The 25,000-nt window shown below is 49.5% G+C and overlaps 2 protein-coding genes across 2 annotated transcripts in view; one reads left to right on the top strand and one right to left on the bottom strand.

The window, feature by feature from the left end:
• Positions 1–10,232, top strand: part of lrfn4a (leucine rich repeat and fibronectin type III domain containing 4a) — a 10,910-nt gene extending 678 nt beyond the window's left edge. The window contains exons 2-3 of the mRNA XM_076274141.1: positions 229–1,867; positions 8,918–10,232. Coding sequence (XP_076130256.1) covers positions 229–1,867; positions 8,918–10,232 — 2,954 coding nt within the window. The remainder of the gene's footprint in view (positions 1–228; positions 1,868–8,917) is intronic.
• Positions 1–25,000, bottom strand: part of pcxa (pyruvate carboxylase a) — a gene marked incomplete at its 5' end in the record, with an annotated part of 170,382 nt that overhangs the window by 48,101 nt on the left and 97,281 nt on the right.

A 25,000-nucleotide genomic window follows, 5' to 3' on the forward strand; every position in this document is an offset into this window, starting at 1 on the left:
TCTCTCTCTCTCCCTCCCTTTTCTTCCTTTCTATCTCTCTCTTTTTCTCCCTCTCTCTCTCTCTCTCCCTCCCTTTTCTTCCTCTCTCTCTCTCTCGCTCTATCTCTCTCAGGTGTGTGGGTTCCTCCGGTTAACCATGGTGAGGTCCAAACCTCTGCACCTTTCCGGAAAATGCCGGCGCCCCAAATCACGGACCCAGGTGGCAACTAAGTCCCCACACGTCCACAGGCCAAGCTCTGGCCAGCCCTGGCCAGCCGCCCCGGCCCCCTCCCCTGGGTCCACTCCCTCCCCTGGGTCCACCCCCTCCCCTGGGTCCACTCCCTCCCCTGGCCCGCGGTGCTGCGGTCGGTCCCTGGTGCCGACGGCGCTGTGGTTGGTTCTGGTCAGCACGGCGCTGCCGGGGGGGCGGCGTCGGTCCGGCGGGGGTGTCGGCCGGGGAGACGTGGGGGATGGTGTCCATCTGTCCGTTCCACTGCGTGTGCCGGAACCTGTCCGAGTCGCTGAGCACGCTCTGCGTCAACAAGGGCCTGCTGTTCGTGCCGCCGGACATCGACCGCCGCACTGTGGAGCTACGCCTCGCCGACAACTTCATCCTGGAGGTGGGCGGCCCCGACTTCGCCAACATGTCGGGCCTGGTGGACCTGACGCTGTCGCGCAACACCATCCACGCGCTGCGGCCGCTGGCCTTCGCCGACCTGGAGAGCCTGCGCTCGCTCCACCTGGACGCTAACCGCATCACGGCCGTGGGCGGCCAGGACCTCGTGGGCCTCCTCAACCTGCAGCACCTCTTCATCAACAACAACCAGCTGACCGAGGTGGCGGCGGACGCCTTCGACGACTTCCTGGCCTCGCTGGAGGACCTGGACCTGTCGTACAACAACCTGCGGCGTGTCCCGTGGGAGGCCATCCAGAGCATGGCCAGCCTGACCTCGCTCAACCTCGACCACAACCTCATCGACCAGATCGCCGAGGGCTCCTTCAGCGAGCTCTACAAGCTGTCGCGCCTGGACATGACGTCCAACCGGCTGCAGACGCTGCCGCCCGACGCTCTCTTCTCGCGCTCGCAGATCGGCGCGGTCAGCCCGACGCCGTACTACCCCGTCATCAGCCTCAACTTCGGCGGGAACCCGCTGCACTGCAACTGTGAGCTGCTGTGGCTCCGTCGCCTGGTCCGACTGGACGACATGGAAACGTGCGCCACCCCGGCCCACCTGGCCGGACGCTACTTCTGGTCCATCCCCGAGGAGGAGTTTGTGTGCGAGCCTCCGCTCATCACGCGTAGCACGGGACGCGTCTGGGTCCTGGAGGGCCAGCGAGCCACGCTCAAGTGCCGCGCCATCGGCGACCCCGAGCCGCTGGTCCACTGGGTGTCGCCGGACGACCGCATCGTGGCCAACAGCAGCCGCGTGCGCTCCTACTACAACGGGACGCTGGACGTGCTAGTGACCCGCGCGCGGGACGACGGAGTGTACACCTGCATCGCCATCAACGCGGCGGGAGAGGCCACCGCGCTCGTGGACCTCAAGATCGTGCCGCTGCCTCACCGCGGCAACGGCACCGTGTCCCTGGTCAACCCGCGCGACGAGCCGGGCCCCTCCGACATCACTTCCTCCGGCAGGAGCGGCGGAGTCGTGGTGGTGGTGCAGAACGCCAGCGTGGAGGACGCAGAGGCGTCCAGGGACCGCGGGGGGGGCGGCGGCAGGGGCCGGCAGGGGGGGGACGCGTCCGAGCGCCTGGTGGGGGTTCTGGGGGTGACCGCCAACTCGGCCCAGGTGAGCTGGGTGATAGCCCGCACCTCGCCGCCCTACCTGGTGTGGATGTACCAGATCCAGTACAACAGCAGCGCCGACGACGCCCTGGTCTACAGGTAACTGCAGTGCTCCGCACACACACACACACACACACACACACACACACACTCGACAGCTTACACACACACACACACACACACACACACACACACACACACACACACACACACACACACACACACACACACACACACACTCGACAGCTTACACACACACACACGTTAAAAACACAACAAAACAACACGACGCCCTGGTCTACAGGTAACGGCAGCGCTCCGCACACACACACACTCGACAGCTTACACACACACACACACACACACACACACACTCGACAGCTTACACACACACGTTAAAACATAATAAAACAACACGACGCCCTGGTCTACAGGTAACTACAGCGCTCCGCACACACACACACACACACACACACACACACTCGACAGCTTACACACACACACACACACACACACACACACATTCTACAGCTTACACACACACACACACACACACACACACACACACACACACACACACACACACATTCTACAGCTTACACACACACACACACACACACACACACACACTCGACAGCTTACACACACACACGTTAAAAACACAATAAAACAACACAACGCCCTGGTCTACAGGTAACGGCAGCGCTCCGCACACACACACACACACTCGACAGTCTTCACGCAGGTTAAATACATCTCACTGCACAACACAGCACACACTCTGCAGTTTACGCTCACGCTAAACACAACTCACCGCTACTTAGCTGCAGCAGCAACCACAACACCCCACAACACCCCACAACACCCCATCACATCACATCACAGCTGAAGCCGGGGGGTGAGCAGATGGTCTGTCTCGCACAGTGACAGTTTGGGGTGTCAGAGAGTGCCAGTAACCAGCACACACACACACACACACAAGACCAAACCAGTCAAGCACTGAGAGGATATTCACAAGTTCCGTGAGCTCTCGCTGCTGGTCCACTCGGCTGCCTGGACAGTGTGTTACTAGGTGGACGAGACATGCTACACAACCCAGCTCTGTGAAATGGCGTTTAAAAGCTGCTGCTGCCTGCTTTTACTAACTGCTCATAGTGAAGCAAATGGAATGGGGGAGGGAGGGGGGGGGGTTGAGAAAAGAGAGAGAGAGAGAGAGAGAGAGAGAGAGAGGGAGAAAGGGGAGAGAAAGAGAGATGGATGGATACAGTGAGAGACAGAGAGGGAGGAAGAGAAAGACAATGGCAGGGAGAGGAAATAGACAGCCAAGAGTGGATATAAGAGGCAGACATGAAGAGAGAGAGAGAGAGAGAGAGAGAGAGAGAGAGAGAGGGAGGGAGTGAGAGAGAGAGACAGACCTCACTAGGGAGGAGGGGAGGGATATATATAGCACCAGGCAGATAGAGAAAGGGGGAGAGAAGGAGAGAGGAGGAGGAGGAGGAGGAGGAGGAGGAGGAGGGAGAGGAGGGAGGGTCTTAGGGGACAGGGGGACTGAGTGGAGAGGCCCCAGTGTCACTCCCCATCTGGCTGAGTGAAAGAGAGATAAACAGCCAGGTAGGAGGGAGAGAAGGAGGGATGGAGAGAGATAAAGGGAGAGATACTGTAAAGGGAAAGAGAAGCATGGGTGAATGGAGAGAGGGTTGGCTGAGAGAAAGAGAGAGAGAGAGAGATGGTAAGATATGGAGGGAGATAGAGTGAGCAGGAGGAGAGAAAGAGAGGTGGCAGCACTTGATAAGAGATGGAGGGATAGAGAGGTTCATGTGGAAAAGTGGATCAAGTTAGTGGGATGACAAAGCAGAGATGGCAGGTTACAAAGAGCTCCCAGGCGTGAACACCAGGCCTCGCACCCCCCCCCCCCCCCCACACACACACACACACACACACCAGTACACACACAATCACACACCAGTACTCACACACACACTCACACTCTGACGTAGTAACTCCACAAGATCAACCCACATTTAGACTAACATTATAACTCACCTACACACACACACACACCTGGACAAGTGATGTTATCACCACATTTAGGACCTAGTGCTGATCTTAGCTCTTAAACTGGCGACCCAATGAATACTTCACCACCCCAGGCCCTGGACATAGACCACAGCAAACCAGAGTAGAGTAGAGATCAGTAGAGTAGAGTAGAGTAGAGTAGAGTAGAATATAGTAACAGAGTAGAGTAGAGTAGAGTAGAATAGAATAGAATATATTAACAGAGTAGAGTAGAGTAGAGTAGTGTAGAGTAGAATAGAATATATTAACAGAGTAGAGTAGAGTAGAGTAGTGTAGAGTAGAATAGAATATAGTAACAGAGTAGAGTAGAGTAGAGTAGAGTAGAGTAGAGTAGAATATAGTAACAGAGTAGAGTAGAGTAGAGTAGTGTAGAGTAGAATAGAGTAGAGTAGAGAAGAGAAGAGTAGAACAGTGTAGAGTAGTGTAGAGTAGAATAGAATAGAGTAGAGTAGAGTAGAGTAGAGTAGTGTAGAGTAGAATAGAGTAGAGTAGAGTAGAGTAGAATAGAATATAGTAACAGAGTAGAGTAGAGTAGAGTAGTGTAGAATAGAATATAGTAACAGAGTAGAGTAGAGTAGAGTAGAGTAGTGTAGAGTAGAATAGAATAGAATAGAGTAGAGAAGAGTAGAACAGTGTAGAGTAGTGTAGAGTAGAATAGAATAGAGTAGAGTAGAGTAGAGTAGTGTAGAGTAGAATAGAGTAGAGTAGAGTAGAGTAGTGTAGAGTAGAGTAGAGTAGAGTAGAGTAGAGTAGTGTAGAGTAGAATAGAATAGAGTAGAGTAGAGTAGAGTAGTGTAGAGTAGAGTAGAGTAGAGTAGAGTAGTGTAGAATAGAATAGAGTAGAGTAGAGAAGAGTAGAACAGTGTAGAGTAGAATAGAATAGAATAGAATAGAGTAGAGAAGAGTAGAACAGTGTAGAGTAGTGTAGAGTAGAATAGAATAGAGTAGAGTAGAGTAGAGTAGTGTAGAGTAGAATAGAGTAGAGTAGAGTAGAGTAGAGTAGAGTAGTGTAGAATAGAATAGAGTAGAGTAGAGAAGAGTAGAACAGTGTAGAGTAGTGTAGAGTAGAATAGAGTAGAGCGAAGCAGCTCAGGCCAATAGCCAGCGTGAGCTCCAGAGTCCCTAAACCGCCATCAATAATGCAGCAACGGCAAGAAAAGATACGAGAGGATGAGAGAGGAAGAGAGAGAGGGAGTGAGACGGAGAGGGAGAGAATGAGAGATTGAGAGAGAGAGAAAAAGCACATGAGGGAGTAAGAGAAATGGAGAGAGAGATTGAGAGTGAGGGAGAGAGCTGCTGGAATATATAAAGGGATAGCCAGATATAAAGCTGACAAACAGAGATAGAGAGATTGAGAAGGCTGGATGGATGTATGGGTGGAAAACAGATGGATGGAGACGGCGGGTAAACAGAGATGTAGATAAAGCTGTGCAAGGTCCAGAATGAGGAATCAGCAGAGAGACACACGCAGAGAGAGAGAGAGAGAGAGAGAGAGAGAGAGAGAGAGAGAGAGAGAGAGAGAGAGAGGGAGATAAAGAGGGAGATAAACAGATGCAGAACACAAACAGCTGTCCGCTGTGGCCTGGCTTAGCAACAGAGTGAGTGGGCATTGCAGTCAGAGGGCATCAGAGAGGGCACTAACAGGTCAACACTAATGGGCGGTGAGACTGCAAATAAACTACCGCCATCACAAAACTTTCCACAACATCGGCAGCAACAAGGAAGCCAGTTACAACGGCAATTCCCACCCTGGTTTCATTTAGTTCAGACAGCGAGCAGGAATTCCGTCTACACTGATGCTTCAAAACGCACAGGAGATATGTACAGAACACAGGATGCATGCACAGAACACAGGACGCATGCACAGAACACAGGACGCATGCACAGAACACATGCACAGAACACATGCACAGAACACAGAACACAGGACGCATGCACAGAACACAGAACACAGAACACAGAACACAGGACGCATGCACAGAACACAGAACACAGAACACAGAACACATGCACAGAACACATGCACAGAACACATGCACAGAACACAGAACACAGGACGCATGCACAGAACACAGGACGCATGCACAGAACACAGGACGCATGCACAGAACACAGGACGCATGCACAGAACACAGAACACAGGACTCATGCACAGAACACAGAACACATGCACAGAAATGCTGCCGGTCCACTGGAGAGGCATCAACACAGAGAGACGGTGCGAGAGAAAGACACAAAGCATGACACAGAGATGGAGCAGGACAGAGACAGAGCAGGACAGAGACAGTGCCAGACAGAGACAGAGCAGGACAGAGATGGAGCAGGACAGAGACAGAGCAGGACAGAGACAGAGCAGGACAGAGATGGTGCAGGACAGAGATGGTGCAGGACAAACACAGTGCCAGACAGAGACAGAGCCGTGAGACGGAGACGGTGCGAGACAGAGAAATAGGGCAAGACCAAGAGACAGAACGAGAGACGGTGACAGTCGCTGTGAAACTGTCTATTGGCCATTATTGATGGGGTATTGAATTTGAAGTGTGTGGTGACAGCATGCAAATGCTACTTAGCCCCGCAGCTTAGTAGCCGTGGCAGTGGCCGAGCTGATGTGAGCTGACTGGCCCTTCACACAGGACAACATGAGTCGACTCGTTTCTGATGAGCTGATCACACAGGACAACATGAGTCGACTCATTTCTGATGAGCTGATCACACAGGACAACATGAGTCGACTCATTTCTGATGAGCTGATCACACAGGACAACATGAGTCGACTCGTTTCTGCGTTATTTACACGACACAGATGTGAGGAGAGCAGAGAGAAGGGAACATAAATGAAATAAATATGAGTACAGAGAGAGAGAGAGAGAGAGAGAGAGAGAGAGAGAGAGAGAGAGAGAGAGTGAGTGAGTGAGAAAGAGAGAGAGAGAGAGAAACAGACCGGGGACCAAAGAGAAGAGAGGTCCAATAAAAATGGCATAATATAATAAGAAGAATTTATTGATGGTTTTTTAATGGCAATTATTTCTCAATGACTGGAGAGTTACGAGTGAAGGATCACAGGCTGCCCCAGCCGCTAAGATGATTAGCGGTGAAGGCTAGTGAATACCAACGAGGTCAGGCGAGCGAGAGCGAGAGCGAGAGTGACGTCAAGGAAGGGCAGACGTGTGTGTGTGTGTGTGTTAATCTAATGCGCTCTGATTCAGCGTCTTATCCAGTCAAAACACACAGCGCCTTCAGAGTCCGTCAGAGGAGGAGGCATATTACTGACCAGACAGGCGAGGATAGCAGGGATGACATCCTCCTTTCCCAAGGATGCGGTTGTCATGGGAATGGGCGGTTCGGGCCGTCTCCGATGACATGCGACACAGAGAGTGAGAAAGTTCCCCCCCCAGCGTCCCACTGTGCCGGCGCCGTGGCAACACATTCAAACTGCGTGTTTATTTATTCAGATGGAGCTTTCATCTGGAGAGGCTTAGCAGACTGGAGAGGACATTTAACCAATAAATAAACCCCACGACTTCCCCCACCCCATCTAACCAGTAAATAAACCCCACGACTTCCCCACCACATCCAACCAGTAAATAAACCCCACGACTTCCCCACCACATCCAACCAGTATAAACCCCACCTCCTCCCCCACCACATCCAACCAGTATAAACCCCACCTCCTCCCCCACCACCACATCCAACCAGTATAAACCCCACCTCCTCCCCCACCACATCCAACCAGTATAAACCCCACCTCCTCCCCCACCACCACATCCAACCAGTATAAACCCCACCTCCTCCCCCACCACATCCAACCAGTATAAACCCCACCTCCTCCCCCACCACCACATCCAACCAGTATAAACCCCACCTCTTCCCCCATCTAACCAGTAAATAAACCTCCACGGGCTCCCTCACTGTGACTGAGCCGCCATATCTTCTAGATACACAACCCACAGCAACTAGCCCATAGTCCAGTCTAGGTACACAACTCACAGCAACGAGCCCATAGTCCAGTCTAGGTACACAACTCACAGCAACTAGCCCATAGTCCAGTCTAGGTACACAACTCACAGCAACTAGCCCATAGTCCAGTCTAGGTACACAACTCACAGCAACTAGCCCATAGTCCAGTCTAGGTACACAACTCACAGCAACTAGCCCATAGTCCAGTGTGGGAGGGTCTCCTGACCCCTGAGTCATAATGGAAGATGGATCACTGACATGTTAGTTTACAAATGTAAAATTGGTCAGCACACACCTCATGGTGTTCCTTAGGGATCCAGGACCTCCCTCCATTGCAAACCCTCCCAGGAGCTGCGATATATATGTGTGTGTGTGTGTGTGTGTGTGTGTGTGTGTGTTGTAATTTTCTCACAAGATGTTGGTGAAGCAAATCTGAATCCAGCTATTCAGTGAGCAAAAGGAACACTGACACAGAGAACCAGTGAGCAAAAGGAACACTGTGTGACACAGAGAACCAGTGAGCAAAAGGAACACTGACACAGAGAACCAGTGAGCAAAAGGAACACTGACACAGAACCTGACACAGAACAGAGGGTCTGAAGGGGAGAGTGGTGCATTGTGGGAAGGACTGGGCCACCTTCTGATATCTACTGAAAAAAAAATATATAGTAATAATAAAAGTCATGCTCATCATGTGTTGTGCGTGTATGAGTGTGTGTGTGTGTGTGTGTGTTCCTGGGCTTTTGTCAGAATGGCTGAATTCCGGCAAGGACATTGATTCAGTGTGTCCTGCTCGATAAAGAGGTGTTTTTTCTGTGTGTGTATGCTTGTCTGCAGGTGTGAGTGAGGGTGCATGAGGCTTAGATATGAGAGGATCGATCCTGTGTGTGTGTGTGTGTGTGTGTGTGTGTGTGTGTGTGTGTGTGTGCGTGCGCCCTATAATCACAGCAGGAGTAAAGGGTTGGCCTCCTCTTACTCACACTGCTTATTTCCCCGCTGTCTGTCTGGTCATCCACTGCCCCATGCCAGGCTATAAATATAACTCATCAGTTTCCTCTTCTCTCTCTCTCTCTCCCCCCCCCCCCCCTCTCTCTCTCTCTCTCTCTCTCTCTGCAGGATCTTGCCACCCAACAGTCAGAGTTTCGTGTTGAAGAACCTGGTGCCTGGGGCTGACTACAGCCTGTGTGTGTTGGCCATTTTCGACGACGGCGTCTCTTCGCTGGCCACCACCAAGGTCGTGGGATGCACGCAGTTCAGCACCAAGGACGACTTCCCAGAATGCCGTTCTCTGCAGGCGCACTTCCTGGGCGGCACGCTGACGGTGCTGGTGGGCGGGGTCATCGTCGTGACGCTGCTGGTGTTCACCGTGGCCATGATGGTGCGGCACCGCGTCTGCGGCGACTGCCATGACGACCGCGTGCACAGCAACGAGTTCCTCACGGCCAAGGGTGTGGACATGTTCGCGCAGACCAATGGCAACGGAGGGTCAGTGATGATGGTGGCACTGCCCAATGGGCTGCTGGGACAGCAGTCCAAAGCTCCACCCCTGCCTTCCAAGGGGCGGAGCAAACACAACCCCCCCAGGACTCTTCCTCGGGCCAAACGCAGCACTGACGACAGAGGGGGGGGCAAAAAGGGGGGGCTCGACGACAAGGGGGGGGCCAAGAAGGAGGGGTACGAGGCGCCGGCCAAGGACACGCGCCAGCCTCCCCTCAGCCCCGGGGGCAACAGGGTGCCCCTGTACTACTCTGCTGCCCGCCACGGGCAGCGCCAGGGCTACGCCCAGCAGCAGCAGCAGCACAAGGCCGTCAAGAGGCCCGGCAAACTCACCCTGCAGGGCACCACGGAGCGGAGTGGGCAGGACCAGCAGCCGGACCGGGACCGGGAGAGGGATACGGAGCGAGTGAGGGACCGAGAGAGGGATCGGGAGAGGGACCGAGAGCGAGAGAGGGATACGGAGCGAGTGAGGGACCGAGAGAGGGATCGGGAGAGGGACCGAGAGCGAGAGCAGGACCGGGACCGAGAGCAGGACCGAGAGCAGGACCTCAGCTCCAGACAGGCTCTGGTGTGCAGCGCGGCGGGGCCGAGGGACGGGGTGTCGGACTGGTGCTCTCCGGTAGTGGACCCTCACCAGATGGTGCGTGCCAAACGCAGCTGCTCGTTCGACGTGGGCGAGATCACCACGACTACCTGCTACAGCTACGCCAAGCGGCTGAGCGTGATCTGGACGCGGCGCTCACAGTCGCTGCACGGCATGCTGGTCCACTGCGCGTCGTCGGCCAGCAGCACGTCCAGCACGACCAGCGAGCACTACGGGCGCGCGCTCACGCATGGCTTCCTCCGCGCCTACGGCTCCAACAACTCCAACTCGTCCAACTCCAACTGCAGCGTCACCGCCAACGCTGGCGACCTCGAGGAGAGCCGGCTATAGGGGGTGAGACGTGAAGGACAGCAGGCTATTGGGGGGACGTCGTCAGACTGGACCAATACGACTGGAGACCGTTAAACTGGATTAAAACCGCTGGGCATGGTTATACTGGACCAATACTGTTAGTCACAATGAACTGGACAAATGCTGTTGGACATGACTTGGACTAGAATTGTTGGGAAAAGTTGGACTGCTGGACTAAGACAGTGAAATTGGATTAACAATTTCGGGGACATGGTTAAACTGGATTAATACTAAACTGGACTGATACTGCAGGGCACAAGAACTGTAGAGGAGGAAAGTGCATGAGTTGGACTAGGACTCTATGAGAGGAGAGATGGAGTAGGACTCTATTAAGGGAGAGATGGACTAGGACTCTATTAAGGGAGAGATGGGCTAGGACTCTATGAGATGGACTAGGACTCTATTAAGGGAGAGATGGGCTAGGACTCTATGAGATGGACTAGGACTCTATTAAGGGAGAGATGGTGCATGTGTTGGACTAGGACTCTATGAGGGGACAGATGGACTAGGACTCTATTAAGAGAGAGATGGACTAGGACTCTATGAGGGCAGAGATGGTGCATGTGATGGACTAGGACTCTATGAGGGGAGAGATGGACTAAGACACTTTTAAGGGAGAGATGGACTAGGACTCTATGAGATGGACTAGGACTCTATTAAGGGAGAGATGGACTAGGACTCTATTAAAAGAGAGATGGACTAGGACTCTATGAGGGCAGAGATGGTGCATGTGATGGACTAGGACTCTATGAGGGGAGAGATGGACTAAGACTCTATTAAGGGAGAGATGGACTAGGACTCTATGAGGGGACAGATGGACTAGGACTCTATTAAGAGAGAGATGGACTAGGACTCTATGAGGGCAGAGATGGTGCATGTGATGGACTAGGACTCTATGAGGGGAGAGATGGACTAAGACACTTTTAAGGGAGAGATGGACTAGGACTCTATGAGATGGACTAGGACTCTATTAAGGGAGAGATGGACTAGGACTCTATTAAAAGAGAGATGGACTAGGACTCTATGAGGGCAGAGATGGTGCATGTGATGGACTAGGACTCTATGAGGGGAGAGATGGACTAAGACTCTATTAAGGGAGAGATGGACTAGGACTCTATGAGATGGACTAGGACTCTATTAAGGGAGAGATGGACTAGGACTCTATGAGGGGAAAGATGGACTAGGACTCTATGAGGGGACAGATGGAGTAAGACTCTATTGGAGAGATGGACTAGGACTCTATTAAGGGAGAGATGGACTAGGACTCTATTAAAGGAGAGATGGACTAGGACTCTATTAAAGGAGAGATGGACTAGGACTCTATGAGGGGAAAGATGGACTAGGACTCTATGAGGGGACAGATGGACTAAGACTCTATTGGAGAGATGGAGTAGGACTCTATTAAGGGAGAGATGGACTAGGACTCTATTGGAGAGATGGACTAGGACTCTATTGGAGAGATGGACTAGGACTATGAGGGGAAAGATGGACTAGGACTCTATGAGATGGACCAGGACTCTATTAAGGGAGAGATGGACTAGGACTCTATGAGATGGACTAGGACTCTATTGGAGAGATGGACTAGGACTCTATTGGAGAGATGGACTAGGACTCTATGAGGGGAGAGATGGAGAGATTGCAGGATACTGAGATGCAGTCTGATGATGGGGAGGACCCAACCTTGGATCAGAGCAGTTCCTCTGATCCAGGGGATTACCTAGACTGGACTTGATGGGGCGTTACATCTTGTTCCAGTAGGGTGCTTGGACTTGACCCAGTGAAAATAATGAACTCCATTTCAGAGTATTTACCCTGAATTTGACAGTATTCAATACGGTTCAATAGCAAGCTGGCAGGAGGGAAAGGAATGAGGGAGTGCTCGTGATCACGGAGCGAGCTTTACAGCGCCAGACAGAAGCAGCAGAAGGCAGAGAGATGGATCCATGAGAAGATGCCGAGAGCAATGTGGCTCTGAAACGCGACTTCACGCTGCTTTTAAGTGAACAGGCACAAAGGGAAAGGCAACAGAGGCACACTGTAGCACAAGAGGCAAGAGGCATGATGTGAGATCTACCCCACTAACAGGGTCCTAGCACAGCAGAGGCACACTGTGGCACAAGAGGCGTGATGTGAGATCTACCCCACTAACAGGGTCCTAGCACAGCAGAGGCACACTGTGGCACAAGAGGCGTGATGTGAGATCTACCCCACTAACAGGGTCCTAGCACAGCAGACAGCTCAACTTCACATCCAGGGAAATGGACAATGGACTCAAGGGACTGAAAAACACACACACCACACACACAAAAGCATGGAGACAGCAGGGGGATTTGGCAGGACACACCATGAGGACTATTACTTTAATGAATTAAATAAATAATGAACGCCTTCCTGGATACATCAACTGACACACACAGACTCATCAGCCACGACCAGAACACACGCAGCACAGGACGAGCCAGAGGAATCTCAAATGATCACACACACACACACACACACACACACACACACACACACACACACACACACACACACACACACACACACACACACACACACACACACACACACACACACACACACACACACACACACACACACACACACACACACACACACACACACACACACACACACACACACACACACACACACACACACACACACACACACACACACACACACACACACACGAGCCCAGGGAGGAAGATGACACATTTATACACACACACCCATCTTAAAATAACCCTGATGATAATGAGAGCTTAAAAAAGACTATCCGCTTTGTAAAGACAAAGTGCCTGCGCTGTTTGAGGGGCAGTGCTTGGAAGCTGACCCAGACAATGGACACGGTCCCAGCCCACTTGTACACTTCGTGTGTAGATGGTCCAGTGTGATGACTAAAATAATATGACATGCAGTCTGAGTGTTTTTGTTCATCCAGGCATCCATTTCAGTGCTCTATACACTAAAGTAGTATGTGTGATGTTGAAACCATCCTTTGACAAATGGAATAAACAAAACTATTTGTAAGCAGCCTGTACATTCTGCTAATGAGTCTCTGAAGGACGCTGTTTTGAGGAGTGTGTTTTGAGGAGTGTGTAATTTCTCTCATCAGTGTTTGGTGCATCCTTGCTGACTGGCTGTGTGAGAGTGATTAAAAGCTACCAGACAAAGCACAGCCAGCCAGACAGAAAGACAGACAACCAGACAGACAGACAGGCAGACAGTAGGGCTGGGCGATATATCGGTATTACGACTACGACCGATATATTTTTGAAAACGATATGTAGTTGAGACAATATCGTAATACCGGTATTATGTCAAATAATGGGCCATTTTATCAAAGCCACTTGCTCTTCTGTGTTCAGACCATTCAGATAGCCGCAGCTCTGCTCAACTGCGCCCCTTACGTGTGCACGTTCTCCCTCGCAGCACTACAAACTTTCAAACATGACGGACACTGAGTCAGATTTTGTTTACCTTGATCAGAGGTTGGTGCTGATGCCTATTCCGTCGGCACATCAACGGCTAGACCGAGAATTCTCGTTGTGAAATCAAAATTCCACTGGAGCTCCAAGCGGTTTTGTACACGCAGATTTAAGTTACAACACTGTTTAGCCGCTACAGCTCTTCGACTCACGGTAAAATGTCATTTTTGGTACATAGCCTAGCTAATTTAAATACACTGATGAATGCTTGCGTTTAGCGACAGTAGCAGATCTAAAGTCCTCAGGGAGACAACATAAACGCTGATTTTATTAAGAGGATATGCACGCGACTCGCGAGCAGTTAGGGCATCATTTTTTATGATTCCTGAAACCCCATTTAATCGTGCATAGGGATTTTTCTTACGAACCGGAACATGCAAAAATGAACGCATACAAAACGACGGTAGCGTCTATCACACTCTTGATGAGTGACTCAGTTACGTTGTTTAAGTAGCCTAATTTTTTAAAACTTTTTTTGTTGTTGATAGCAACATGTCTAGGCCATCATAGTCTACATTTGCTTGTCATCTAGGCCCTATCAAACCCTTACAGGTAAAAAAACCGCATTGTGTGACAAAACTGCAGGTTTTTTCAATATTGTTGTGCCCAAAATAGCCTATTGCATTGTGCAGTACAATGTAGGCCTGCGTTGTCAGTCAGGGTCAACTTTTGGTCTTTTGTTATTTGCACAGCTTTATCAGAGCAACTGTAGCCTATGCCTACTGTAGGCCTATGTTATTGTTTACACTTTATTGCACAGCTGTGTTAGAGCAGTCTGAAATTAATATAATTAAAACTGGCTGTGTTGTCATAATTGTTGTGTTGAGTGAATATATGAAGCACTTCGCTCTTTCTGTTTGAAATATCAATATCGTATCGATATCGTATATCGCCAAACAGCCCCAAAATATCGGGATATCAGTTTTGGTCCATATCGCCCAGCCCTAGCAGACAGCCAGCCAGACAGCCGAAAACCCACATGCTGAAAACCCCCACCCAACCCCACCCACCTTAGACAGGCTCTCGGAGTAGAAGGGCTCGTCTATTTCAGCTCAGTTAATTGCTGAAGGCAACCTTAAGCTCTCTCTGATTTTACTTCTTACTGCGACAATAAAAAGACAACCCCCCCCCTCCACACACACACACACAGCAGACTTCCGCACTCTAACTGCTCGTCCCTGTCTGCGCACAAAGGAAAATTAACATCCCAGAGTAATTATGGGGGCGAGGAGACCCCCCCCCCCAAATCAGGAGGGATGAGCCAGTTATTAGGCTGCCTGTGGAACATGTTAGCATGTGTTAGCGTGTGTTAGCGTGAGTTGGTATGTGTTGGCGTGTGTTGGCGTGTGTTAGCATATGTGTTGGTGTGTGTTAGCATATGTGTTGGTGTGTGTTAGCGTGTGTTAGCATATGTGTTGGTGTGTGTTAGCGTGTGTTAGACAGAGCCGGACAGTAACGGAGTACATTTACTTGATTACAGTACTTGAGTACAATTTTGAGGGATCTGTACTTTACTCGAGTATCATTTTTGGGGAGTACTCATGACTTTACTCAAGTACATTTGAGAGGAAAATATTGTACTCTTTACTCCACTACATTTCTATCCATAACCGTGAGTACCCGTTACTACTTCTAAAAAAAAAGGAAAAAAGAAAAATCTCGGAAACCCTCAATTTGTTGTTTCCCTCTCAAACGTGATTGGATCGTGCAGGTGCCACTGATTGGGACAGCCTATCAGCAATCACCTTCAGCTTTCCGCCAAAGTCAACTCCATGGTCAGACCATGGACGAAACAATGGATGAAGACGCAGCAGGTCCATCCCAGGCCAACCTGTGGCCCCACCTCGCCAGACTATTTCAATTTTCTGAACAAGTTAATGATAGTTTTCGTTTCAAGTGTTTCAATTACAAAATAGTATTTTGTATTTGAAATACGTATTTTAAATACTTGTATTAGAAATAATGCCCATCCCTGGCAACATGGTAAAAAGATGAAAATGACTTGATTTTACTTCCAATTCATTTTACATTCTCCAAGGTATAAACACTAACATTTTTCATAACTCCATGTAGGACGTTTCTGTACATAAATGTAAGCACTGTGGCAGTAGTAATGCAATATTTAGAAAATGTAGGCTACTCTTGTACTCTTGATACTCAAGTACTTTTAAAAACAAGTACTTCAGTACTTTTACTTAAGTAGACATCTGACTGTTGTACTTTTACTTGTACTTGAGTAAAATTTAGCAAAGAGTATCTGTACTTTTACTCAAGTAATGAAGCTGTGTACTCTGTCCGCCTCTGGTGTTAGAATATGTGTTGGTGTGTGTTAGCGTGTGTAGCATTTCCACTGGGATTTGCAGTTCCCACCATGCTCAGCATAGGGCTCAGAAAAGCCTGAGTCATGGTGGAGTGTTTGGATAGCTGGCAGAACAAGGGATGGACAGGAGAGAGAGGAGAGTATGAGGGGGAAGAGAGAGAGAGAGAGAGAGAGAGAGAGAGAGAGACAAACACACACACACAGTGTAGAAGGGACACAGATGTGAGCTGAAATTGAGAGAGAAAGAGAGGGAGAGAGAGAAAGAGAAAGAGAGAGAGAAAGAGAGATAGAAAGAAAGAGAGAGAGAAAGCCAAGACACCAGAGAGAGAGGTGGATGAGTCCGTGTCTCGGAGATAGAGGGAAGAGGAGAGGAGAGGAAAAGGGGCAAGATGAGTTTCTGGTCCATTTATTCAAGATCAGTCCTGCAATGGCACACACAATCAGATCATCCTCACAGAAAAGAATACAGACTACAAAAGAGATGCGCACACACACACACACAAACCTCTCTGAACACACACACACACACACGAGAGAGAGAAGAAGCCATGGAAATCACTCCGTTGATTACCGCTACTGCAAAACACACACACACACACACACACACACACACACACACACACACACAAGAGAGAGAGGAGACATGGAAATCACTCCGTTGATTACCGCTACTGCAAAGTGCTGATTTGCCTAATTGCAGCGTACTGTAGAACAAACAAACACGCACAAACAACGCCAGCCTGCATTCACAAGCTGCATAAACACACACCCACCATGCACCTCTGTCAGCTCGGTAGAGCTGAGAGAAACATACACACACACACACACACACACACATAGCCTGCCAAAACATTCTCTTTCTGCTTCCCCAACTATCAACTTCCTGTCTCTGACACACACCTAAGCATTCAGTTGCATCAACACACCCACCCCCACAATCTATGGGACTGACTGACAGACATACACACACACACACATTGTAGTGACAGACATGATATACATAGAGAGATAGCTGGAGACACTGCAATACACACGCACGCACGCACACAGCAATGTCTTACTGCACTGACACACTTGAACAGAACACACAAACACACACACACACGCAAATCTCTGATGCCTCAGACTCACAGCAACATATGGCTATCTATCTATCTAGAAGTGGGAAATAAAGTAATAAGTGTGTGGTAGACAGACAGAGAGAGAGAGCGAGAGAGAGAGGGAGGGAGGGAGAGAGAGAGAGAGAGAGAGAGAGAGAGAGAGAGGGAGGGAGAAAGAGAGAGAGGCGAGTCTGACGGCTGACTGATCCTGGCTGCGTCGATGATGAAGCCCAAAAGAGCCTCGTCAAGACAACACAACAGTCTGAACGCTCAGTGGCTGTCAAGTCCTCCCACAATCCTCTGGGGCTGTCTGGCTGTTTCAGCTCCGCACTGCTCTTCTACCGAGGGCTCACACACACACACACACACACACACACACACACACTGACAGAGACGGTGAGAAACAGAAAAAGAGTAGGTGGGGAGAGAAAGATGGAGGGATAGAGACAGAGGGAGGAGGGAGAGAAAAAGATGGTGAGAGGGAGTGCAGGGGAAAAATGGAGAAATGAGAGCAAGGGAGACAGAGATGGAGGGAGGAGGGAGATAGAGAAAGAGAGAGAGAGGGAGAGAGGGGAGAGAAGGGAGGGAGAGAGTAAAGAACAGGATTTCAGGTAGAGGCATGAACCTAATTCTGCACTGGAAGCCCTCAAATGCAGCGACAGCACAGACTATTAGTCAGGTGGATTGAGTGTGTGTGGTGTGTGTGTGTGTGTGTGTGCGTCTTGGTCATAAGTCAGGTGGTTGAGTGTGTGTGTGTGTGTGTGTGTGTGTGTGTGTGTGTGTGTGTGTGTGTCTTGGCGATTAGTCAGGTGGATCGAGTATGTGTGTGTGTGTGTGTGTGTGTGTGTCTTGGCGATTAGTCAGGTTGAGTGAGTGATCTCTCTTTATATTGCTGATGCTGTATTAGGGCCAATGGATGGCACAGTATCAACTCTACCATGACACACTAGCTGCAAAAACATTTCTCAACAGTCTCACACACACACACACACAGTGTCACTAAACAACACTCCCATGATACCCATGCAGAAAAGTGATAGATAGATACTTTATTGATCCCCAGGGGAAATTCAAGAATCCAGCCCCACGAGGTCTCCTTCTAACTAATCCAGCCCCATGAGGTCTCATTCTAACCAATCCGGCCCATAGCTTAACATGAGTTTGACCCCCCTGTTATAAAACAACACAACACAATTCCTTTAAAGTCACTCTGATGGCTTATAATACGCAGAATAAAGTCTCTGATAGACTATGAAACACTTGAAAAAACGGTACAGAATCGCAGCTCTTCCACGTGTCTTAGACACTCTGCCTACCAATTTCTTCAAAACTCCTTTTCACCTTATATAATAGCGGCAAATGTCCTTCACATTGTAATTTGGACTTTTCCTAAGTATGAGTAATATATATATATATATATTTATTTGGGCAGCCGTGGCCTACTGGTTAGCGCTTCGGACATGTGACCGGAGGGTTGCCGGTTCGAACCCCGACCAGTGGAAAGCGGCTGAAGTGCCCTTGAGCAAGGCACCTAACCCCTCACTGCTCCCCGAGCGCCGCTGTTGTAGCAGGCAGCTCACTGTGCCGGGATTAGTGTGTGCTTCACCTCACTGTGTGTTCATTGTGTGCTGAGTGTGTTTCACTAATTCACGGATTGGGATAAATGCAGAGACCAAATTTCCCTCACGGGATCAAAAGAGTATACTCATACTTATACTTATATATATACTTATACTCCTTTTCACCTTATATAATAGCGGCAAATGTCCTTCTCATTGTAATTTGGACTTTTCCTAAGTCACTGAAAACAGTTAAGCCACTTCTCAAGAAGAATAACCTGGATGCCTCCATGCTAAACAATTACAGGCCCATACCCAATCTACCTTTTATTGCCAAATTAAAAAAAAAGGTGTCTTTAATCAACTAACCAACTTTCAGTCTGGTTTTTGGGCAAATCACAGCACTGAAACAGCTCTTATTAAGGTTTTCAATGACATACGCCTCAATACAGATTCAGGTAAGGTCAGTCCTAGTGCTATTGAACCTTAGTGCAGCATTTGACACTGTTGATCACAATATTTTACTACACAGACTAGAACACTGGGTTGGATTTACAGGCATAGTTATCAACTGGCTCAAATCATATCTACAAGAAAGGCACTTCTTTATTGCCATCGAAAAACTGTACCTCAACACCAACATCCTTGACCTGTGGTGTTCCCCAGGGGTCAATCTTTGGGTCACTATTATTCAACCTCCATATGCTCCCACTTGGACAAATCATCCAAAATAGTTTGATTTCATATCATAGCTATGCAGATGACACACAAATTTACTTCGCCAAACGACTATGGTCCCCTTGAATCCATTTATTTAATTTTCTGGGAATTCTACACTTTAGTTATTCTCTAATAATTTCTTCTTTGTTTCATCGTTATTCATATTACTATTATTGAAAATCCTATATATTATTACCATCATTAACATTATTACTGCTGTTCATTTTACTGTTCTTAATGCTTTGACAATGTTGTACAATGCACAGTCATGCCAATAAAGCTCATTGAATTGAATTGAATTGAGAGAGAGGTTTAAGTGGAGAGGATTCCCAGGCTGTCATCTTTATTCCCACTGACAGAGGATAATTACCCAACACCCCTGACCTGCCCCAATCAGAGGAGACTTACCCAACACCCCTGACCTGCCCCAATCAGAGGAGACTTACCCAACACCCCTGACCTGCCCCAATCAGAGGAGACTTACCCAATCAGAGGAGACTTACCCAACACCCCTGACCTGTCCCAATCAGAGGAGACTTACCCAACACCCCTGACCTGCCCCAATCAGAGGAGACTTACCAAACACCCCTGACCTGCCCCAATCAGAGGAGACTTACCCAACACCCCTGTAAGGCCCGTCTTTTGCCCAAACCTAATGCATTTCTAAAGAATTCCTTTTGCAGTCAATTTACATGTGTGGATGCCTGCGTTTGATCTGTATTGTCTTAGCTGGCCATGGCCAAAGATCCCCAACACCCGCTCATGCATAAAGTGATAAGAGATAACTCAGTCCTGGGCCTACTTGATGTCCTTTGGTGAGATAGGCCAACCTCATTATCATACAGTATCGCTCTGTAAATATATGTTGTGAATAATACATTCATGTTTGGTCTTGAATTAATACTTGTAATGTGGGCAACAGTCTGATTATGGTTTTGGTACAATTGAATGTATCTGTGCATAGTTGTAGATTAAGAATTAAACTGTAGCATAAAGTTATGATATCCACCTGGGGCACACCCATCCACCTCAGACAACAAAGGCTCTGATGAGTCGGGGGTGGCCCAAGTGAATGATAAAAGTGGAGGCTCTGATGAGTCGGGGGTGGCCCAAGTGAATGATAAAAGTGGAGGCTCTGATGAGTCGGGGGTGGCCCAAGTGAATGATAAAAGTGGAGGCTCTGATGAGTCGGGGGTGGCCCAAGTGAATGATAAAAGTGGAGGCTCTGATGAGTCGGGGGTGGCCCAAGTGAATGATAAAAGTGGAGGCTCTGATGAGTCGGGGGTGGCCCAAGTGAATGATAAAAGTGGAGGCTCTGATGAGTCGGGGGTGGCCCAAGTGAATGATAAAAGTGGAGGCTCTGGTGAGTCGGGGGTGGCCCAAGTGAATGATAAAAGTGGAGGCTCTGATGAGTCGGGGGTGGCCCAAGTGAATGATAAAAGTGGAGGCTCTGATGAGTCGGGGGTGGCCCAAGTGAATGATAAAAGTGGAGGCTCTGATGAGTCGGGGGTGGCCCAAGTGAATGATAAAAGTGGAGGCTCTGATGAGTCGGGGGTGGCCCAAGTGAATGATAAAAGTGGAGGCTCTGATGAGTCGGGGGTGGCCCAAGTGAATGATAAAAGTGGAGGCTCTGGTGAGTCGGGGGTGGCCCAAGTGAATGATAAAAGTGGAGGCTCTGATGAGTCGGGGGTGGCCCAAGTGAATGATAAAAGTGGAGGCTCTGATGAGTCGGGGGTGGCCCAAGTGAATGATAAAAGTGGAGGCTCTGATGAGTCGGGGGTGGCCCAGGTGAGGCTCTGATGAGTCGGGGGTGGCCCAAGTGAGGCTCTGATGAGTCGGGGGTGGCCCAAGTGAGGCTCTGATGAGTCGGGGGTGGCCCAAGTGAGGCTCTGATGAGTCGGGGGTGGCCCAAGTGGAGGCTCTGGTGAGTCGGGGGTGGCCCAAGTGGAGGCTCTGGTGAGTCGGGGGTGGCCCAAGTGGAGGCTCTGGTGAGTCGGGGGTGGCCCAAGTGAGGCTCTGATGAGTCGGGGGTGGCCCAAGTGGAGGCTCTGGTGAGTCGGGGGTGGCCCAAGTGGAGGCTCTGATGAGTCGGGGGTGGCCCAAGTGGAGGCTCTGGTGAGTCGGGGGTGGCCCAAGTGGAGGCTCTGGTGAGTCGGGGGTGGCCCAAGGGAGGCTCTGGTGAGTCGGGGGTGGCCCAAGGGAGGCTCTGGTGAGTCGGGGGTGGAGGCTCTGGTGAGTCGGGGGTGGCCCAAGTGGAGGCTCTGATCCTCCTGGGTCTTCTCTGCTCTGCTCTCTGCTCTGCTCTGCCCTCTTCTCTTCTGTCTTCTTTCCAATCTTGGGGCTCTTCCTCTCTCTCCCTCTTCCTCTTCCTCTCCCTCTCTCTCCCCCTCTTCCCCTCTCTCTCTCTCTGTCTCCCTTTGTCTTTCTCTCCCTCTCTTTCTCTCTCCCCCTTTCTCCATCTCTGGGTTTGTATTGTTTTATCTGGTGTATCAGTTATCTTTAACGTGTCAAGTTTACCTCTGTAAATTGGTTAAGTTTCCTTTGTTACCATTTGCTACTTTGTTACAGTAGACCATGTGAGTTTACTTGCACATTCAACTGAAGTGATATTGGTTACATTTACCTTTAAGACTTAATGCCTATTAAATTGTTCATTTGCCTACCAATCGGATAACTTCAATTCTCGTAGTGTGCCATGTCATTCTCCTCCATAGCTGATAAACTAGTTACTTGGTAATTGATTGGTGATACAAATTATTGATAAAATGGAGTCAGATCAATGAGTATGTAATAACATCATTGCCATTTAACTCTTCACCCTACTTGTCCACACAAGCTCCTTTAAGTGATGATATAGCTCGACGTCTCTCTGTTACTCGAGCCTATATATATATATATATATATATCATTTATGAGCGTTTTCTTACACCCCTGACCTGTCCCAATCAGAAGAGACTTACCCAACACCCCTGACCTGCCCCAATCAGAGGAGACTTACCCAACACCCCTGACCTGGCCCAATACCCCTGACCTGCCCCAATCAGAGGAGACTTACCCAACACCCCTGATCTGCCCCAATACCCCTGATCTGCCCCAATACCCATCTCTCTGCCCTCTGCCCAACACCCACCCCAAATGCCCTCGCTCTGCAGGTGTGTGTGTGCAGGTGTGTGTGTGTGTTGTGATGACCTTTCCTCCAACTGCTGTCTATATGCCTGTGCATGGACTGTGGGGAGACTGCAGGGTTGTTAATTAGGACCAATGGGCTCTTAGCACGTACGGATCGCTTGCTTCTGGTGGAGCCAGGTGTGTTTGAACCTGCCGCTATTGGAGCCAGGTGTGTTTGATCCTGCCGCTATTGGAGCCAGGTGTGTTTGATCCTGCCGCTATTGGAGCCAGGTGTGTTTGAACCTGCCGCTATTGGAGCCAGGTGTGTTTGAACCTGCTGCTATTCTTAATGTAATTAGTGTCTACACGGCTCCGGTTGGGTGTTGCTGCTAATGAATCTGCACGTTACGATGCAGAAGGGTTTATGTGAGTGTTCAAATTGTTATTGTTGGGCAAACTTGACATTCAGTGTTGGAGTAAAGCTGTTTGGAGCAGAATATACAACACAGTCAACGCTCCACAGGAAACAAAGCAGCCGCATACACACACACACACACTTACCAACATCCGCTCATGTGCACACCTGTACACTCTCCTCCATGCCACTCACATCCACTCTTCCAAACTCTCCTCAGTCACTGCCGCCATGTCATATCCCCTAGACACTCTTTCAATCAATACATCTTGCCCCGTATGTGTGTGTGTGTGTGTGTGTGTATCTATGTATTGAAGTTGCATCTGGTGATGGCATCCCTTTCCTGTTTGCTTTCCATACGAGCCTGGGTCATAACAGTGTGTGTAAGTCTGGTGTAGCTGTGTGTGTGTGTGTGTGTGTGTGTGTGTGTGTGTGTGTGTGTGTGTGTGTGTGTGAATGCATTCATGTAATAATTGGCTAATTGGGACCTGGGGGGCCGCGTGCTTAATAAGCGATGGGCTATTAGCCGATTAACAGAGTCTGAAATCTCCAAACCGCCCAGCTGCTAATGAAGAGAAGACAACGCTCACAGCAGGGCTGGAGATTCAGACGAGAGAAACACAACGCTGAGATGGGACCCAAGACGGAGAGAGAGGGAGGGAGAGAGAGAGGGGGAGAGAGAGAGAGAGAAAGAAAGAGAGAGAGAGAGAGAGAGAGAGAGGGAAGGAGGGTGGGGGGAGAGAGAGAGGGGGAGAGAGAGAGAGAGAGGGGTAGAGAGAGAGTGCGAGAGAGAGAGAGAGAGAGAGAGAGAGAAATAAAGAGAGGGAGGGAGGGAGGGAGAGAGAGAGGGAAGGAGGGAGAGAGAGAGAGATAGAGGGAGGTGGGAGGGAGAGAGAGAGAGAGAGAGAGAAAGAGAGAGAGAGAGAGAGAGGGAGAGAAAGAGAGTGAAACGCAACGTTGAGATGAGACCCAAGACGGTCTGGGCAGGTCTGAAGAGTCAGGCAGTATTAATTTGATTCATTACTTTGAGTCTGCGCAAGCTTTCGGTCGGACTCCAGAGTATGGATCCAAAAAAGCTCCCGTTGGCATAACTTCCTGTTGACATCACCCCCTCTGTGTAAAGTTACCTGTTCTATACCTTGGAATCTACGGCTGTGAAAGATCAGTAAAATGACAAGCGACCGGAGCAAATGTGGAGCCCAGAGATGTTTCCTTAAGTTGTAAATAAAATTCCCCTGTGAATGAAAAGTCATTTAGCTTAAGCACCAGGGAGGCCAATTCAACAATAAATTTACTTGTTGACTACTTCATTAAGCCATATGTTTGCAAACTTCCATCATATGTCAAGGACTCTACTGATGTTATTAATAAAAACTTAAAATAATAATAAAATCTCAGAGATGAGAGAGTTACCTTTTTTTGCACAGACTGGAGTGTGGAGATTTTTATTATATCTTTTATAAGCTACCTACCAATCCTGCACCTCGACAGATGAGCGGTGATTTTGCACTTTATTTGATTCATTACTGAAATTTCAACAAGGTGGAAAGAACAGGCAGTCTACACTAAACAGTCACAATACACGCTGTGAAATCACCAGAAAAGACAGATATTAAGACAAACCCTCCCACAAGCACGCGCACACACACACACACACACACACACACACACACACACACACACACCTCAATAGACCTTTCAACATTCATCACACAGCTACCTTTAAAGTGATAAGCAAGCAATGAGCAAGGGGTGTGAAGTGTGCATGCGCGCCTGTGTGTGTGTGTGTGTGTGAGTGTGTGTGTGTAGGACAGAGAGGAGGTAAGACAGAGAGAGAGGTCAGACAGAGAGAGAGAGGGGGGGGGGGGGGAGGGGGCTAATTTCACACCCCGCAGCTCTCTCATCACAGGAGCTGATGGCTTTCTCACGGTGACACCTGTGCTTCGCCTCGCTGTGCCAGCCCACTTTTCGTCCCCTAGCGGTTCAGGGTCAGCGCGTCTGGACGACCTCACGTAACCCTCGATTGTGTGTGTG

The sequence above is a fragment of the Alosa pseudoharengus genome, unplaced genomic scaffold (assembly GCF_046254945.1).
Source record: "Alosa pseudoharengus isolate Yale_2024_CS ecotype anadromous, Long Island Sound unplaced genomic scaffold, YU_APseudo_1.1 YU_APseudo_1.1_scf_8, whole genome shotgun sequence".
NCBI lineage: Eukaryota > Metazoa > Chordata > Actinopteri > Clupeiformes > Clupeidae > Alosa > Alosa pseudoharengus.